This window comes from Thermobia domestica, chromosome 1 (genome assembly GCF_964235325.1).
Source record: "Thermobia domestica chromosome 1, izTheDome1.hap1.1, whole genome shotgun sequence".
NCBI classification, from domain to species: Eukaryota; Metazoa; Arthropoda; class Insecta; order Zygentoma; family Lepismatidae; genus Thermobia; species Thermobia domestica.
In genome coordinates, this window is record NC_137454.1 from 252,883,466 (window position 1) to 252,903,419 (window position 19,954).

Sequence of the window (19,954 nt, forward strand, 5' to 3'; positions counted from 1 at the left end):
ATTTAAAAAATAGTTCACAGCAAACCAAAACAACAGTATACGTAATCAAATGCAGTGATGTTCGTTCCTCTAGTCGCTGCCTTAACTTAGATTTTAGGGGAATTGTCATGTATATGTGAATATAAATGATGAAATGAAAAAATGAAATGAAATCTTTGTTTTACGTCCCACGGTTATGCCGGTTACGGTAAAGGAGATGTTAATGATGAGAGATGAGTGAAATGGTGGAATGAAGAAAGCGGAAGGAAACGGGAGAACCCCGAGAAAACCCACGAGCACGGTGTTTGTCCACCACGAAGTCCAAACGGCGCGAGCTAAAATCAAACCAGGGACCCCAAGCACCGGAGGTGAACGCTCTACCACTGAGCCCCCCCCCCCCCGGATATAAATGATGTTATTTGGTTATTTCAATCTTCCTAAACCAAGAAAGAATGATGTTTGTACTAATAATCTGTCATCATCACAATGAAACTATTAAAGTACCAAATTTGAGCAAATTAATTACTTATTTATTTACTACAATTTATTAATTAAGTTTAAACGATTATAATTACACTATCGTTCAAGATAGAAACTTAATTCTTCCTTTATTGTCGATAATATACTCCAGGCCTATATTTTAACAGCAAAACTTTCCTAATCTTTGCCGCCATTTTTAAATATAGTGCCTGAAAGTGGAGAAATGTCATGGTCACACTTCAATCGCAACCTTTAATGGCGAATAACTATGAAACAGCTATATTTACATAAAAACATCATGAAATGAACAAAATTGCACATTTCAAGAGCTTTCGAACGATACCTGAATCATAACTGTATCTTTACAAATAACGGAAATTATTCATTTTATGCGCTAGTAGGTGTAAATTTCTAAGAATTCAAATATTAGAAATTTTACTTTGATTTTGTTTGGCTTGAGTTTAGCTTCCCACGATTATGTCATGGTGGCTAGAAAATTTATATAGACCTACTGATTACAATGGAATTCTAACTACTCTTTTCATTGAGATGAACCCCCACCGGGAATCGAGCCCAGGACCACGCGTACCTAGGGCAAACGTTTTAGCCACTACTCCAAGCGGGAGTCCTCCGAAATTTTACGTTGTCAACATGTGGATCTGACTTTTATTATACAATGTGAATGCGACATGGGGATATTGATTTCCGCAGAGACACACGACCTTCAATATGATCATTTACTGCAGTTCTAGATTTGCATTACAATATTCATACTGGCGTACAGCACATAGTAATAAAAAAAATACACCATTCTTACAATATACGTCCCTAGATTGGGGATCCAAGTACAATAAACATCACTTGGTTCACCCTCACTGAAAGGATACCAAGAAGTTGTATAGCTCACGGTACTAGTAGTCTTTTAATATGGTACATGCAATACTGGAGGGTAGAAATTATAACAGGGGAGTTAGACTGCATAAGTTGCTCTACGAAGCTTTGATGAGATGGACATGGAAAGGCTTTCTTAAATGGATGGAAATAAATAACCAAAATGCCATCCAAGGCCTTAACAACGCTATCACACAGATTGAATTACTTCATGACGATGTGTGCCACGAGAAGTTACAACGTGTATTAGAGAATGTATCCAGTATTTGCATTCTGAATCTCTTCAAGGACTACCAGTAATTCCTTCGGAACGAAAATGGTAATTTATTTTCATTTTAGATTAGCTATATTGATAAGGTAGATTGCTCTTGGCCTAGTTAGAGCTTCCAGAGAAGAAAACTGGTTTCTTTATCTCGCTACGATCAAAGAGTTGATTCCATGATGTTTTATATATGATAGGCAAAATTACTCTAGATTTCCATCGGTTTACTACCTTGAAATGACTAGGCTGCAAATTGACTACCCGCAGTTGTATGATTACCTCACCAGAGGAGGATTCTCTGAAGGGTTTGGAAGAAGCAATCCTTTTGCGAGAATTCCAGTTGACCAGGCAACAGAGGAAAAAGTTAAAAAAGCACTCAAACCGCCAGTGGAGCTAAAGGATATAGTCCTCGTACAGGAACAGTGGCCTGGTATTACATAACTGCAGAGTACAGGTGTGCATGCCTTAGGAATCTAGGAATGATGACTGATATAAAAAGAGGCAGTTTGTCACATGCTGTTCTCGAATCTTCTAGGATATAGAGGGATGAAAAGAATGTACAATCACTTCTTTATACAATGGAGAACAGTTGGAGAACCTTTTGATGGTCCAGAAGACTCGTCATTATCGACTGGCATAGTTGCTACTACCGAAATTGGAAAAGATCTCCTAAATGCTAAAGACAAGAGGATCTTTTAACAATTTTAAACAAGGCAGTATGAAACTCAATGAGGTATCCACCAAATTCCATGACCACCTCCAGCAATTAAGGATTAAGACTTTCAGTGATATGCAAACATCCAAGAAGTTTAGAATTTCGAATAAGAAAGCTGTTCTCAGAGCTGATATCTAGCAATTTCGCCATGCGATCTTAGCAACTGGAAAGAGAAAACTTGGCGTGAGATTAATTCTACAACATCCATTAGGACCACTTCCATGGGTTTTGGATAATTATGATGGAACCGGGGGTAAAAGTAGGGGGACGCACGATGCAGGGTGTCTACTAAAATTCCAAACTGAAATTTCGTGACTTTTTCGTGACCTTTTCTTTACCAAAAAGTTGTTCTCAGAGCTGATATCTAGCAATTTCGCCATGCGATCTTAGCAGCTGGAAAGAGAAAACTTGACGTGAGATTAATTCTACAACATCCATTAGGACCACTTCCATGGGTTTTGGATAATTATGATGGAACCGGGGGTAAAAGTAGGGGGACGCACGATGCAGGGTGTCTACTAAAATTCCAAAATGAAATTTCGTGACTTTTTCGTGACCTTTTCTTTACCAAATCACACAATTTCCTAACATTCTCAAGAGCGAATTTGGGTGCAAATTAGGCCGAATTTTCATCCATGCGATAGAAACGTACTTTGCTAGCGACTTGGTAGCGTCCAAAGCCGACCATAGACATTTTGGTGGTGAATTTTGACGTTATATAAAACAAAATTTTCCAATCTGTACTTACATTTGTACAGTTAAAAAAAATCGTGACCCAAAGGCTAAATTTCGTGACTTTCGTGACCGTTTTCTGATTTCGTGACATTAGTGACCGATAGACACCCTGACGATGCCATGCCGTCCCCCGTGGCTATCTTTGCCCATTGTATTTTTTTAGTAAGTGGGGGACGCCATAGATAATTTTAGAATTGGGTAACGGCATCCCCCGCGTTTCCCTTCACTTTTACCCCTGGATGGAACCATGAAGAAAACAAACAAGGGCACTCTTCGCAGATATCTTGGGAAAAAAGTGTCTGCTACAGAAAACATACAGAAACCGTCAGTCTGTATAATTGGTGGATCTGAATCGTTCACAGGATTAACGGACAGCAAAATACTTTTAAATAGGTATCAAAGAGCATATTTGCAGCAGCCTTGCTAGTTGGATCATTCAGCGACAGGGTTGACGTTGTATTCGATGTATACGACGATAAATCCATAAATAATGCAGAGAGGATTAATAGAAGGTCCATCTCTGGTTTGTTGTACAAAAACATAATGTCCAATAAAAAATAAATAAATAAATAAATAAAGTTACTTGCTTGTTCTGTAAGTAAAACAGCACTCATTGAGTTTCTTGTTAAAAACTTGAAATCTCCCACATATTTCCAGAAACTTGATGATAAAGTTTTTTGTTACATTGAAAGACGAATACATAAGATTAACTTGTAAAGAAAGTATGACTTGTGAAGATCTTCAGACGTTTCGGAAAGAAGCTGGCACCTGAATGCTTCTGCATGCAAAACCTGCAAGTGTCGATAATCCATCTGTGATCATCGTGTCTGATGACCCAGTGTTCTTGATCTCAGCCTTTTCTTCATATCGGTAATGTATTCATAAAGTGTGGCACTAAAAACAGAGAAAAGTACATTGATGTGAAACAGGTCGCCTCCTCACTGGAAAAGATGCATGCAGAAGTTTTGTTGGTTTCCATTCATTCACTGGTTGTGATTCAGTTAGTACATTTGCTGTAGTGGCCGTGGGAAGATTGGAGGTCTTAAATTTATAAATAGTGATGATGAACTTCAAAAAGCAATGGTAGCTCTTGGAAGAGAAAAAAAAAAAACCCTTTCAGAAGTTATAGGAATTTACATGTAGGATCTATGCACCGAATTCACCAATCACCAACGTCAACGAGCTCCGGTAGTAATTGTTCAGGTTAAAGAAAGATGACATCGAATCTGGGCAGTTGCCACCATGTGCGTTTACACTGTACCTTCAAGCTAAAAGATCTAATTATGAGGCAGCTTTCTGGAAGAGAAGCCTCGAAAACCACCCCAACATTCCCAGCCCAAATGGCCATGGATGGCTATTCGAAGATGACCAGCTACAAATTGAATGGATGAAAGGTCCTCCAGCTCTAGATGCAATTTTGGAGTTCCTGGCGTGCAAATGTACCAAAGAGTGTAGGTCTTCTAGTTGTCAGTGTATTAGCAACAACCTGAAATGCCCACTTGCTGTAAATTTCAGATATGTAGTAACATGTTAGATAATCTTTACATGTAGATTATCTAACATGTAACATGTTAGATAATAGAGAGTAACATGTTAGATAATCTTTACATTCAGGATTTGATTTGATTTTGAGTTTAACGCCCCTTTCAGCAATGAGACTATATGAGACGGGACCTACTGCAGGGTTGCCACAAAATTTTTAAAATCATTTTCCATGACTTTCCAGCTGTTTTGTACTTATTTTCCATGACCGTTAGACGAAAAATTAAAATAATACATTTTTTTTTAAGTCTTCCACCATCCTCATAGCCGCCCAACGCACACCTTATTTATTTTCTTTCTTTTGTACACTTTAAAATATATATTTATATGCATATAACATTTGGATATAATATGTTTTGTGTGAGAGAAAGAAAACGATCACTATGCAGTCTAAATGATTCGTTAAGTATATATTTTAACATGCGTTTTAAGAATAATAATGATTCACTTTTCTGGATACAATAAGTTTTGTGTGAGAGCAAGAAAAATTCATGTTTTAAATGCTCACTATGAAGTCTAAATGATTTGTGTTAACAAGTGATTTGTTATGTATAACAGTGGTTCACTTTTTTCCTTCATTCTCCAACCGTCGGATTTTCTCTGCAACAGCTTCCTCTTCTATCTGGGCTTTCATCCTAATGACCTTTCTTTGTTCTTGCAGTTTCTGTAGTTTGTTTGCACTTCTAAGTTTGTCATTTCTCTTTCTTCTCCTCTGTCTTCTGCTTTCGTGCCTCTCCCAAAAAACTTTCATACCTCTGTCTTGCTGCTCGAACAGATCCCAACATTTTACTTGTAATAGTTACATGTTTTCTGCCACCGTGAAATTGAATGGCCTCATAAACAGTTCTCTGTGCTATGATGCTGAACTCACTCTGATTCTCAACCATGAAGTCTTTGTTGATCGAAAATCCAGACTCCATAGATGCATTACCATGCGAAACAATTAACACTAGCTTTACAACTTGCCACAGTTCAGCATACTTTTTATCCTGAAGCATACGTACATAGAAATCATCTAATCGCTGTGGTTTATTAGCATGTTCTTCAAAGAACCGTTTGCCTCAAAACATAGTTGAAAATACTGATGCTTTGCCTTCTCTGCAACACTTCCACTTATTCTGTTTAAACTGAAGAGTCTCTTGAGGAGAACATTTGCTCCAGATTTCCCTACTTCAGGTTCGTTCATTATAATTGCTGGATCAAAACAAGACATTCCTCTCACTTCAGGATACTGAAGGGGGCATCTCTCTTTCAACTTGTCCACCATTTTCATGAGAAATGTCGTACACTCATTCCGAAACTTTAAAAACACTGACAACTTTTTCACCTTTGACTTCTTTTAAGCTGGATCGCTAGTCACCTTTAGGGTAAAACTTTCTCGCTAGATGGCAGAGCTCCTTGCGATACATGCGATGTTGCCACATGAGTTACGGATAGAAAAGTATTTAGACACGGCCGCATTTTATACATGAGTTACAACAAAGAGAAATGAGAGCTTTTATTTCCATTTTACTCAATACTGTATGAATTAATTATATTCTTTGATCAAAAGTGATTTTTAACTTATGAAACGTTATGTCTATCTCTCAAACTAGATGTCTTTACGGTGCAGATAAAGAATGCCTATACTAACACAAAATCATTACATAAATTTCATCTTTTGGACAAAACAGACTCTCAGTACGCTCAAAATTGGTGTTTTATAAGCCTAGTTGTAATCCTTGGTGTAAAACTTTACTTTAGAGATTTAATATATCATGGCTAAAATCCCCTTGTTGTTTGGTCAAAGAGCAACTCAATTTGCATTTAGGGGGAAATCATATCATATCTATGGTAATAGTTTCTTAGAAAACGGCAGTTAAACGTTACACATTTATTTATAATTAGATGCCTCTACGGTGCAGATTAAGGATACATGTACAAATACAAAATCATTACCTAGGTAGATAGGACAAAACATATTCTTAGTAGGTTCAAAAATGTTATTTTATAAGTGAAGTTGCAATTCTTGGAGCAGCTTTACTTTAGGGGCTTAAATATCATGGCTAACATTCCAGCGTTGTTTGGGCAAAATTCGACTCAAACTGCATTTAGGGGTAACGAAAACTACTTGCATGGTAAAATTTTCTTTGCAAATTACAAAGATATAAGTTTATCTATAACTAGATGTCTAAATACAATAATAAGTACCCAAATACAAAACCATTAAACAAATCCGATCTTTTCAACAAAACAGACTTAGTTCCTTCAAGCGTGGTATTTTGTCAGTTGTATTCCCGTGGATGTATTTTGTAAGATGTGTTCCCTAGTGCATATATTTTGTAACTTGAATGCCTTAGTGTAATTTTACTTTAGATGGCATAATCATCAGGCCCTATCCAGGGGGATCTAGGCGGGCAGGGCCCCCCTAAAATTTTCACCGTGGGCTTGCAAATGCACTATAATATTGTTGGATCGAGCCCCCTCTAACTTCAGCCGAGTCCCCCTACAATTTTGGAGTGGCTACCGTGATGATAATCATTATGACTAAAATTCCAGAGTTTTCTGGACCAAACATGGCTACGTTAAATGAAAACTATCACCAACTTTTACTAGGTTGCTTACTTACATACAGATTTGTTCCACAATCCAGGTGGTATGAGGAAGCTGAGATAGGGCTTTATGCAGAGTCGTTTTGACGTATGATTAGCATCATACTAAAGGCCTGACTACTGCAGAAAACATATGTTAGTCGAACTCTTTAGTAATCACGCGTCAGAATGACTCTGCATAAGTTCTCGCAGCGAGTAAAACTACGTGATTAGCACGGGTGTTAGGGTGCCGAAGGCGCTATTTGAAATTTTCTAGTTTAATATTCCACTATTATAGTCTGAATCTAAAAAGAGCAGTGATGATGATTATCGAAATGGTGGACTGAAAGAAGTGGGAAAATACCGAGAAAATCCACGCACACTATGGGTCCTACAGAAAGTCTTCCTGGCGAAAAGTGGGATCGAACCAGCGATCTCGTGCGCCAGAGGTGATCTATCTACCAAGTTATTTATAGCTAATTTTATTAAAATCTACTAGTATATTTAACCTACTTTATTTCTCCATGTGTTTTGCAAGTATTTGCTTTTGAACATTGATTGCTGTACTTCATATATATCACATGATCTTCAACAATAATAAGCTCAAGTGTGAATTCTGTGATTCTTGTTTATAGTGGCATATATTCAAAACAATTTCACGCTATCTTTTAGTACTGGTTCATACTTGATACTATGCACACCTGAAGATAATAACAGTTCCGAATAAGAACACTTTTATCCAGAAACACCCGCAGGATTTTCCCAAGGCCGGGGAAGGGGCAAAAGCCCGACATACATTGATGCGCATAACGCATGATGCAAAACAGTAATCATATTATTCAGTCATATTGCATATCTTTGTGGACTATATTAAATAGGTCTATATCAAATATTCTAGTAGGTGTAACCAAATATAATGTTCCTTGATGTGTGTTTCTGGGTAAAAGCGTTTTGAAACAACCAAACACCTTTCGAAAATGCAGGGTAAAGCGATTGTCCCCTTGCCTCCACTACGTACGCTCATAGTCTGATCATTGACAGAGCATACGGGTCTATTGTTTTACTCAATGGTGTCATTCACCTAGTTCGCCCGAACCGGTTATTAAAATTTCTCAGGTTCTTGGAACCGGTTGTTAAAATCGTATCTCTACTTCCATATCTGGTACTTACGGAAAGAACAATTTTCTAGTGTTACGAGGTGTCAAAAAACCTTTAAAACTTAAAAAAAAAGGAAAATATTGAGAGAGCATGGAACAAATGAATTTCATTTTTCTACATAATCCACTCTATGCTCAATATAAGTTTCCCATTACTTCCAAAGAGTCCCAATGCCTCTAAAGTTATTTTTTTTTTTTTTTTTTTTTTTTTGTGGATTGGATACGCAATCAGTCATACACCATTCGTTGCACCTCTTCATCAGATTGCAACTTCTTTATCTTTAGTGCCTTTCACCACTGAGGTGAGATTCGGTACGAAAGGAGGATGAAATGAAGATTTTCAATGATTGCAGCCATTGCACGCACAGGCAGTAGTATGGGGCCGAGTATTGTTATGTTATAGAGGAAATTTGTTTTCAGAAGTCCGTGTTACTTCGTATAGTAAGTTTAGGACCTATTTAGAGATCGGAATACGAGATATTATTGACTATGCGTTCCCTATGTTGTAACGCTCCAAAATGTCACCCTTTTGGTCCCAGAAGAAAGTACTAACTTTCCTGTAGATGGTTGTGTCCGATAATGGATACTGCCATTGCATGCTCGCTTTCTTACTTCCGGAATGTAGTAGTGCACCCATGTTTCATACCCAGTAACGAATCTCTTCTGAAAGTCACTACCTTGTCGTTTACGGCAGTAAAATCTCGTGACACATCAACACATCGCTGCTTCAGTTCGTCTATCAACTGGCGTGATATCATCCTAGCACACACATTCCGAAATCTGAGTACAGTGTGGATAATATTACAGATTGAAAAGTGACTTATGCCAATGATTGTAGCTACTTCATCCAGTCATTCTGCATTGCTCCTTATCACACTTCCAATTTATATTAGAGCAAAACGGTAAGCGATAACAAGAAATTATTTGTTGATATAGATTCAGCGTCCCAAGTATGGGTTCCATCTCCGCTCCTTATTCTTATGTTGAAACCGCAAGCGGTAAACGTATCACTTACAAATCGGAATTCACGGATAACATTTGTCAGAAGATTGGATCAATACGTGCTAGACATAAATCACTCACTTCTGGTGGGTCAGGTTTTTGGATGGATCCCAGCTCGCGCCAAGTGAGCTTTGTGGTGAACAAACCATGAGTGGAGTTTCTTCCGGGTCCCTCCCTTTCTTTCATTCAACCATTTCATTCGTTGTCATCATCACCTTCTATCTTTCCTTCGAAGCACAATGATAGGACGTCACAGAAAAAAAAAAACATTCATGTCTCTCGGTTATGCCATTTAGGTTAAACGAGACAGTGATGATAAGAATGAATTAAATGGTAGAATGAGAACGTAGGAGCACAAAGAGAAACTCTGAGAAAATCCATGCACACGCATGGTGTGTGTTCTCCAAAAAGCTCACCTGGCTAAGCTGGAATCGAACCAGTGACCCCGTATACAAGATGTCAATGCTCTACCACAGAGTCACTGCAGCACAGGAGTAGAAAAAGGATTTCTACATGAGTGGTTGCGTTTCTCAAGTGAAGATATACATACTTTCTTTTCATTATAGAAAAAAAAATTCAAGCTTTACGGTTTTATGAATTTTTAAGTACGAACTAGAGAAGGTAGCGGAATATTACTCTGACTTCGTTTCGATATTATGCTCAGTCGACGCCTTTTTACATACGAAACAGTTAGGCAACCGGAGAAATCCTCGATCGCAAGCGTGTTCGAATTATGAGCGTTAAAAGTTCAAAATTGAACAGATTTTGCAGAAAGTTTGAAGAACCATTTCTTGAGATAGACTCTTCAGTTTTGATATCAGGGAGTTCTCCTGGATACCCAACATAGTAGTAAGTTCAAAACGTATGTATTTTGCAAGGTAAGGGCAATTATTTTGAATGATGTGAAGGGTAATGGCGTCTTACACCATACAAATTGCCTCCCATTTGACATACTGGGCCAACCAGTGGTAAAAGTGGATCTGAAAGGATGGGAGGACGGTAGATAGCGGCATGACGCCACGCCGTTCCCCTGCCTAACTATACCCATTATAGTTTTTTTTTTTCGGAACTGGGGGACGCCTTAACTTTTTTTCGAGGTAGGGGTACGGCGTCCGCGCTTCACTTTTACCCCTGGGGCCAATAGGCTAATAAAATGTATTTCATACTCCTATTCGACTATATTGTTATTCAAATATCACTTTCGTGTGTGGCCACCTTCAAATTGAACAATCACATTTGTCTTGGGAACGGTTTGCCAGGCGTGCAAAATTCAATGAAGAACGACGTAATATTCATAATTAAACTTGATGATCTATATTGTTGTTCTTTCCAGGCCCGTATCCCTGGGGGTCTAGGGGACCGGGCTCCCCCTAAATTTTTACTGCTCCCCTAAAATTTTCACGATAAGCTTGCAAATGAACAATAATATGGTGATGAACTATAATATGGTTGGATCGGCCCCCTAACTTCTACCGCTCCCCCGCATTTTTGGTCTGGTTCTTCCCCTTCTGTAGCTAAGTCCAAACAGCTCGAGCAGCGCCAGACAGGCTTGCCCTGTCGCGGTACTCCGAATCCTGTCGGCCTATGCTTATGCATCGCAGAATAAGGTGTTCTAATACATCATCGCTAGTCATGTGCTTAGTTTTCAGCAATTGGAATGTCGATTATGGGGAAATATTTGTCAAACTCCAGGAAATATTTTAAGATATTCAACGAGAAAATAGACCAAAAAATTTGAAGAAGAAGAAAAAAGTGGTTAGCTTAAATGTGCGCTCAAAGTTGTGAACTAGGTGACTTTTATTCTCGAGAAAACCGCTGTTTCAATACACCGCCTCCAGCCGATTGTTTGTTTTTTGGTCACATTTCTCGCGAGATACCGTTAAATATTGTCTGAAGTTTGGCCACTATTTTCAAACAATCGCCATTGAAATCCGTTGAAAATTTTAAAAAAATGGCTAGCGATGAAATATTGAAACACCGTCTTCCACAATGCATACCATCATGTCCATGGGTTTTCTCGGGTTACTCCTGTTTCCTCTCTTCTTCTCATTCCATTAATTCTTCCATCATCATTCACTTACCTTAATCATCGTCTTCCTTAGCCTAAAGGGTATAATCATATGATGTTAAACTGAAATATTTCATTTTTTCCACAATGCAAAGAGGCCGGCTGGGTTGAGTGTCGCGTTGAAGTTAGTCCCGCGGCAAAGCGTTTCGGAGACACATGTCATTGTTTAATGTTTAGATGCCACACAGAAAGTGACATTTGAATGACAATACAATTGGTTTCAAATAAATTTTATTAGCCTCTTTATCCGGTGTGCCAAATAGGATGCAATTTGCAAGTTGTAAGACGCCATTACCCTTCATCCCTTCCCCAATAAGTTCCCTTATCTTGCAATGCGTACGTTTTGACCTCACCATTCCGTCGAGTACCCAAGAAAACACCCCAGTACCAAAAATGAAGCGTGTATCTTAAAAATTGGTTTCTTCAAACTTTTTTCAAAATCTGTTCAATTTTGGAATTTTAACGTCCATAATTCGAACAAGCTTGCGATCGAAGATTTCTCCGGTTGCCTTATTGTTTCATATGTAAAAAGGAGTCGACTGAGCATAGTATCAAAATGAAGTCAGAGTAACACCCCACGACCTTCCCTAGTAAGTGGAATTAATTACTATTTTCCACGAACGGGTTCAGAGACTAACGAGTATGTATGAAAGCTCAAAAACATATATAAATAATTTTCAAGAAGATATAATATTTTACCTAAGCAATATGAGTTTCAGAGAAAATAAAGAAAGAAAAGAAAAGAAGAAAAAGAAAGAACACATATTACATATTTAACGTTCAAAATGATCGTCAAAATAAACTATCTTCGTATTGCACGTGTGTATAATATTTACGTGGAAACAAACAGTTAAAAATTGAAAAGCGCTTTGCTGTTTCTTCGAATTATTCTCCCTTTCTCTTCGCTTCCCTTGGCTCTTCGATCTTTTACTTTGAGTTGGATTCTTCTTTTTTGTGTATGATTCCTTCCGTTTCCCCATTTTCCACTTTTATTGTTTGTCATAGTTTTGTCACAGTTCACAGGTTCCGCCTCTAGACTTCAAACGCTAACAAGGAATTGCCCTACTACTGTGACTGCAACAGTATACATGTAAGTTTGGCAACGAAGCATTATGGCGTCCTGCGTAAGCATGATATTCAGCCGCTAAAACTATTTCCGTAAACACAAAATAATATTTGGATAAAATGTAAAACATAACACGAAAAACGGTAGTATAATATTCATGTTCCGTAATGAGACAACTACTTGTAAAATAATTTATGCTTGTAAGTAAAAATTTCGTAAAACTGAGTACAGGAGCATTAAAATCTAACAGCAAGCGCCATCTTGCGTACTCATGTTAAAACTGATCAAGTTTTCCTCTTATATTTTACTTTTTTAGCTAACAGAATACATAAGCAGAGAAAATAGTATCTCATGTTGTAACTGACGCATAACTCTATTTTATAGTGTAATACTTATAATATGTGCCATTTCTTTACGCGTTGGTTAAGGCAATAAACTAATGCTTATACTGACTTCCGGGTAGTGATCCACCTTAAGAACTTTTCACACTCGAATCCAATGTCTACTTTGGAGGCAAAAAGCAAGGCATCTGACTCTTTATCCATGTGTACAGCATACAGCTGCTTGACAGTAGTAGCTTCTTCCATTACTCTTGGTTTGACAATTCGAGCCATGAGGGCCCTCAACAGATGCAAAAGCTCTCCATACAAATATGGAGACAGTGAATCCGAAGTCTGGAATCTTCTCAAAAAGCCTTGGCAATCACATGGGATGGTCTTAAAGAAACTCAATTTACATTTCAGAAAGGGGTCTCGCATGTGCTGAGTAATCCTTTCGTATGGCTCAGAACTTAATGGTTTTGTTTCACGAATGCACTTTTTTACATCCTCAAATATTTGCAATGCCCTTTCAGTGCATTTTTCATTTTCCAGCCATCTTGTTGCGCAATACTTCATAGGGAACATTGAATTACCTGTAACTGCTGTATATTCCCCACGTCTTGCTGATGAGTTATTAAAAAATAGTACAAATCTCCCCGAAATAAGTTCACCTCTCAACCAACTCCTCGCATTCCAGTACCAATACACCCTTGAACGACATGTAAACCACAAACGCCAATATCAAATAGCTGCTTTCCATGTGGATCTTCTGCCAACATGTTCTCTTTCAGTTTCTTCAAAAAACTCAAGTTCACATTAGGTCCGTTCATGGATACTTGCAGCACACTTCTTCTTGGTAGATCTGCTATACCACGGGCATAGGCTTCCAGAATGTTACCTGCTGTGATTCCACTCAAAAATATGCTGTTCAAGTACTGTGTATACACAAGGTTCCTGTTAGTGTCGAAATACCTAGAAATACTAGAAATACCTGAGTCTTTTGGACAGCATTATTCAAGGCTTAGTCGAAACAAATCACAAAGCCCTCATAGCACCTCAATCTGTCTTTCAGTTCAGTATCAAAGTATGGAGCTAGGCCATGATTTATAAACTTGCTGGCAATTGCACTATCGTGAAACATGGACCTGAAATCGTCACTAATCTTTTCACAGGAGTTACGAGATAATTTATCTTCCACTACTTTCAAAGTCCATCGGATTTCCGCAAAAGTTATATCAGCACGCGCAACACTTAACAAAACGTTGTGCGAGTTTGTGCCACTGGTAGATGTCGAAGGATCTTGAACTGCACTTTGTTCAGCACTGTTTTCACCACTGTTGCAGTCAGTCTTGGATTTGGAAAAAGTTCCTATGGTCGGCTGTGATGACTTTAGAAGAAACACTTTTGGTGACCCGGTCCCTTTGCATGGGATGTGATTGCTGCTATTCCCATGTTAGATAAGAACACGTCCTTTTTGCACAGGCTACAATAGGCATGATGTATGTCCTCTGATCTCTTCAGCCATCCAACAAATGACGGTTCCAGCCACTGGTTGCTGAATGTATTTTTTTTTTTTTTTTTTTAATTCCATTGTGATGTTACTCAAAAATACAACAAATAAAGCATTAAGTAAATCATTCTGAAAAAAGATATTCTGTAAAAAAAATAGCAAAATAATTAAAAAGATATTTTTTTTCAGAACTGTCAAAGTTAAAATTAAATAAAAATAAATATTTATTATAGCAATAAGGTTTCCATATCATAGTGATCTCTTCGTCAGAGTTTTATCTCTTCTTCGTGAACACCCCCTAACCCTTATATGCATTACAACATTAACCCTTAGCAAAACAGCAAGTCATATTACTTCTTCTGTCATCACTGGGTTGTTCGTATGTTGTAATTTCAAGAAGACTTATTATTGTCACAAACAAAATCTATGTACTACTACCATTACTAAGATACCCACTTAGTCTGTGAAAAAGTATTAAAACAGCAAAATAATTTAAAACATACATCTTCATACAATTTTCCATGACTTTCCCTGACCACTTTCAAATTCCATGACTTTCCAGGTCTGTGGCAACCCTGTACTGATTAACGTGGAATCTGAACCACAAGAGCTTACATTCAGGAGAACAAAGATGAGGACAGGGATGAAGACATGTAACATGATAGAGTGGTTCGTCAAAGTGTATACACGGGTTCACTTAGATTTTATACTAAATAAATAAATAAATTAATTAATTAATTAAAAAAAAGTGTAGATAAAATTGCATATAGTAGCACACGTATCGACAGAAGAACGTGTAAAATAGGGTGTAAAACCAGTATAGTTCATATAATACTTACGAGACATAGTAAATTAGGTACAGAAAGTTTTCCCGTATACTTTGAGATGATTTCAATACTGTTATTTGTTTCACATTATAAAAGTATTTTGGGTATGTGCGTATATAATCAAACAAAGTATTCTGTGTGTAAGAGTAATAGATACATAAGCTTAGAAAAATACTTTAAAAAATAGTATATATACTTTACAATACAACATATGACTTGAAACATTTATGTAGTTTGTCAGTGTAAACAGACCTATATATAAGCTGTACGTATGAGTTTGTGTGGATGTGACAGAGTATACAGAGTTTATTCGTATAAATACTGTTCAATACTGCCTCATAAATAATATTTTCTACCTTCAGTATATAAGTAATTACGTAATTTACGGTTACATAATCTATTCATACTAGCTTTAGTAAGTTTTACTGTATATGCGCGTTTGCTTAATTGCCTTTAATGTTTTACGGCAGATTGCAATTGTAAATCTAGAAATGCAATAAATGATAACTACACATTTCTGTCGAAATAAATATCACAAGGTTTCATTCATATCGTATAATAAGTCAGAGCCATGTATTGACAATGTACTATTTCAGATATTTAAATTCTTAGAAACATACATCTAGCAGTGCATAAAATGAACTGTTTCCATTATTTGTAAAGATACAGTTAAGATTCAGGTGTCATTCGAAAGCTCTTGAAATGCGTAATTTTGTTTATTTCGTAGTGTTTTTGTATAAATATAGCTGTTTCGTAGTTATTCGCCATTAAAGGTTGCGATTGAAGTGTGACCATGACATTTCTCCACTTTCAGGCACTATATTTCAAAACGGCTGCAACGATTAGGAAAGTTTTGCTGTTAAAATGTAGGCCTGGAGTATGTTCTCGACAATAAAAAAAAGAATAAATTTTCTATCTTGAACGATAGTGTAATTATAATCGTTTAAAGTTACTATGGTGATATCAGTAGGCAGCCATATTGATGACGTCATATTTGACATAAAGCTGTGCGGGACGAAAGTTCACCAAGCAGTTTTGACATACTGGACCACGTATCTGTTCAAAAAGTATTGGGGGATTTTGTCCCCACGAATGGTACCGTTGACCAGATTTTAGGGTCTGGCTCATGGACCACTTGTTTGGGATACAAATTACGGGTCAGTATTCTGACCATGGGCGCCCGAAGGGGAAGGGCAGCGTGGGACCCCACTAGAAAAGTTTCTTCGGGCGCCTATGATCCTGACTGAGGACCTTTGGCCTTTCCTCACCATTATTTTGGCATCGAGGAACTAAAATATCAGCTAAGTACGATTAGTGCAAATCGAAGAGGTATACATGCATAAAGAAATCGTGATAATAATTTAGATAAACTTTAAGTCTAAAATAAATTGATGAAATATAAGTATCACTGTTAATATTAAACAAATTGAAAATAGTTTGGAAAATACATCGGTAAATATCGGTGTTCATTTGCCGATACCGATATTCCCAAAACTGGCCGATATCACTGATAACGATATATTGGTGCATCCCTAGTTCTAATAGAGAGATAAAACTTATTAATGTGGTATGAATCAATATAAAACGCCATTATTCACTATATTTTAGTTTTCGTTCTATGGTGATCGGTTATAGTTAAGGAGCCGTACTTCCCATTTAGGGAAGGACGAGAAACGCCATACTTTCAGGAATTATTCATTGACTATCTAGGATGTTAAAAAGTAGGTAATAGACTGAGTTCTTGCCCTTGTACTTAGGGTGTTTAGGTAGTGCAACAGTAAGATGTATCCTCGTGCACGGGAGATGAGAAGTAGCTGTTCTTAACTATTACCTGGTATCTTTTCTTGAGATGCTGGATCGATTAAAAAAAAAAAAAACTCCTTGTCGCTACCTATCACTTTTCTTTCTATGAGGACTAAATTTGAAACTAGAAACGATGGAGCCTATTCTTGGGACACTGAATCGCTTCCAAAAATATGCTTCTCAATATCTCTCACCGCTTTCGCTGATACCTGTCGAGAGATGGAAAAACAAACAAGTGGTCCCACAAGATTTCTAACACTTATGACTATGGTAGGATAACTTGAAGTCTAAAAATGTGTTCTTAAGTTTCAGCAATTATTTTCTTTGGTTACGAACAATTATAGGGTGAGTATACTTCGAGCAGAACAAATTATTTTTGTCACAGGATGTGCCATTGAAAGAACGAATCACTATTTAATAGATTAGGCTGGTTTATCTTAAGTATCGGTTCCTATGAATGTTCTGCTTCAAGTGCACTTTTGCCCAATTATAATTCATGGCTCACGATTCAATATTCTGATTACAATTGTGATTTAGAGTACGAGAACCACGTAAACAAATCCCAGTAATCGGAAAACCTAAAACAACAGAAAATGAAATATTAACGATAGGTAAATCCTCCAGAAAACTCGTACATTCATTTCTAATAGTTCAAATGAGCAATGAACATACAAGTAGAATAATGTTATATTAGGTTAGGTAGGATTTTCATTTGGGGGCAACACGTACATTACTTAAGACACCATTATTGATACACGTTGTTCCGGTTCTCTTCTGATTACTGTGATTTGTTTACGTGACAGTCCACATATTCAAATCACTTGTAAACAAGGCAATGAATCGGCACATCGAACCGCATTTGCCATAAACCGTAATCTTCTTCTTTTCTAAAGGAATGAAGAGAATTAGTGGAAACGCTTGTTATTGTAAATTATCTATGCAATTAGTTCCGGTACTTTTTGTAAACAAACAAAATTAACATGTTTATTTCTTTCAATAGTATTTTAATTTTGACCGCACAATTTTAAGTCTATGGCCCTCACATTAGCAATGTACAAAAACTGTTTGTTATGCAGTAATACCTAAATTAAAATTATGAAAATACGTAATTAAAAATGAGTCTTGCAATATGCTGAAGAACAATGCATGAAGAATAAGATTTAAAATAAAAATTTTAAAGATGACAAGATTTCAAAAATTCTCTTACTTTTTGGGAGTGTGAAGTTCTTTTTCAAGCTCTGACATTGTTTCTGAATCCGAATCTTCATCATCACTTCGTCTTCTCTTCCGCGTCCATGCTATCACATGTTCTCTGATTCCAGTCGTCTCGACTGCTTTCGAAAATATTTCGCCCATTGTGAAAACTTATTTACACTTATCATAACAATTCATTTAGTTCATCATCTTACGGAAATTCGTCTCATTCAGAAATTAGTAATACCATTATTTCATTATTCAAACACGATTTCATTTACACAATACACATAAAAAATCTGATGTTTGCTTCCGTTTACACTTAACTGAAACTGAAAGTGAAAGCACAACAATGTTGCTAACCTCTGACATGTATTATCGCACAAAATTATGTAAAATTACCGTATACTTTTGTTCATAATAGGAATTTCTAGCATCCAGCGGTGTAGCATACAAATTCTTTTAAAAGAAGGGGTATGACTTTATCAGGGAACCGGGCTTATCGTGTTCTAAAAGCAAACAAAGTCTTCTTTCAGTTTCAGAATATGAAAGCATTAACAACTTGCTTTTTCAGTATGCTATTTGTTGAAACGGGTTAGGACAGTGTGTGAAGTTAGAAGTTGCAAGAAACTATATATAAACTATTCATCAGGAAACAAAAAAATGTATTGTTTTCAATCTTTTTAAGTTTTACGTCTTACGTATATGCCGGCTAGGCTAAAGGAGGAGGTGATGATGAGAAATGAATGAAATAATAGAATGAAGAAAGTGGGAGGAAACGGGAGAACCCCGAGAAAACCCACGCACACGGTGTTTGTCCACCACAAAGCTCACTTCTTAGCGCGAGCTGCGATCGAACCAAGGACCCCATGCACCAGAGCCATTCAACGGTGGCCGACCGAAAATGTAGGGGGACCGACCCAATCATATTATTGTTCATTTGCAAGCCTACTGTAAAAATTTTAGGGGGTCGGCCCACCCTAGCCTCCCGTGGATGCGGACCTGACTACGACCCTTGTTTACTGTTTTATTTGGCGTTTATAAAGGCATACAGTTGGTTATATACATCTAAAAAAAATCTCAAAGATAAAATAAGTTCAAACTCAGACATTCACGCAGTAGCGCGAAAACGAGGATATTTCAGCCTATTAGTTATGTTTGTCACACACAAAAAATATTAATTAGTGACTACTTCATCATTGTAATAGATATAACATGGAAAGACAGAACTATAAAATACTTAAACAGATAACTACACACTAAATGCCCTACCGCTAGAACTTGATCGGATTCTCAACATCAAACAACCAAAAACTAAGATGCTCCGTAGCAGACGGCAGTTCGTAAAGACAACATTATCATGACACTGTATGAAAATTAAAATTAATCAAACTATTTTTTAATTAAAGGTTAAATACTTTAATTTAATAAATACTGAGAGTATATTACTTTAATCGCTAATTTCATAATTATCGCCAATATCACTGGCTCTTTAAACTTGAGTGAAAACTAAATCAACAATGGATTGGAAATGTACCGTACTTACTTAACGGTATTCACCACAGCGAAATTAAACTACCGCTGATTTTAGAGTTTTTCTGTAATATCTTTAAAACAAATAAAAATATTCGAAAAGCAAAGACGTAGTGCACTAGACAATATGATTTTGTACGTGATACCGTTATCACAACTCATCTATCTGCTTTCTATTTGCAACTGTTGATAGGTTTAGCAGTTTTGCGGGTTCCGTAAATAGCGGATAACCAAAACCAGATATGAGTTGTGGTACAGGTATAATATGCAAAATCATATTGCCTAGTGGACTGTGCGTTT

At 37.0% G+C, this 19,954-nt stretch overlaps 1 protein-coding gene across 2 annotated transcripts in view; it reads right to left on the reverse strand.

Moving 5' to 3' along the window:
- The window catches only part of gcl (germ cell-less), a 79,251-nt gene extending 60,784 nt beyond the window's left edge, over positions 1 to 18,467 (reverse strand). For both annotated transcript variants that reach the window (XM_081772116.1, XM_081772109.1), the window contains exon 1: positions 18,135 to 18,467. In XM_081772116.1, the coding sequence (XP_081628242.1) occupies positions 18,135 to 18,283 (149 nt within the window). In that variant the 5' untranslated portion in view covers positions 18,284 to 18,467. The remainder of the gene's footprint in view (positions 1 to 18,134) is intronic.
- Positions 18,468 to 19,954: the final 1,487 nt, after the last annotated feature.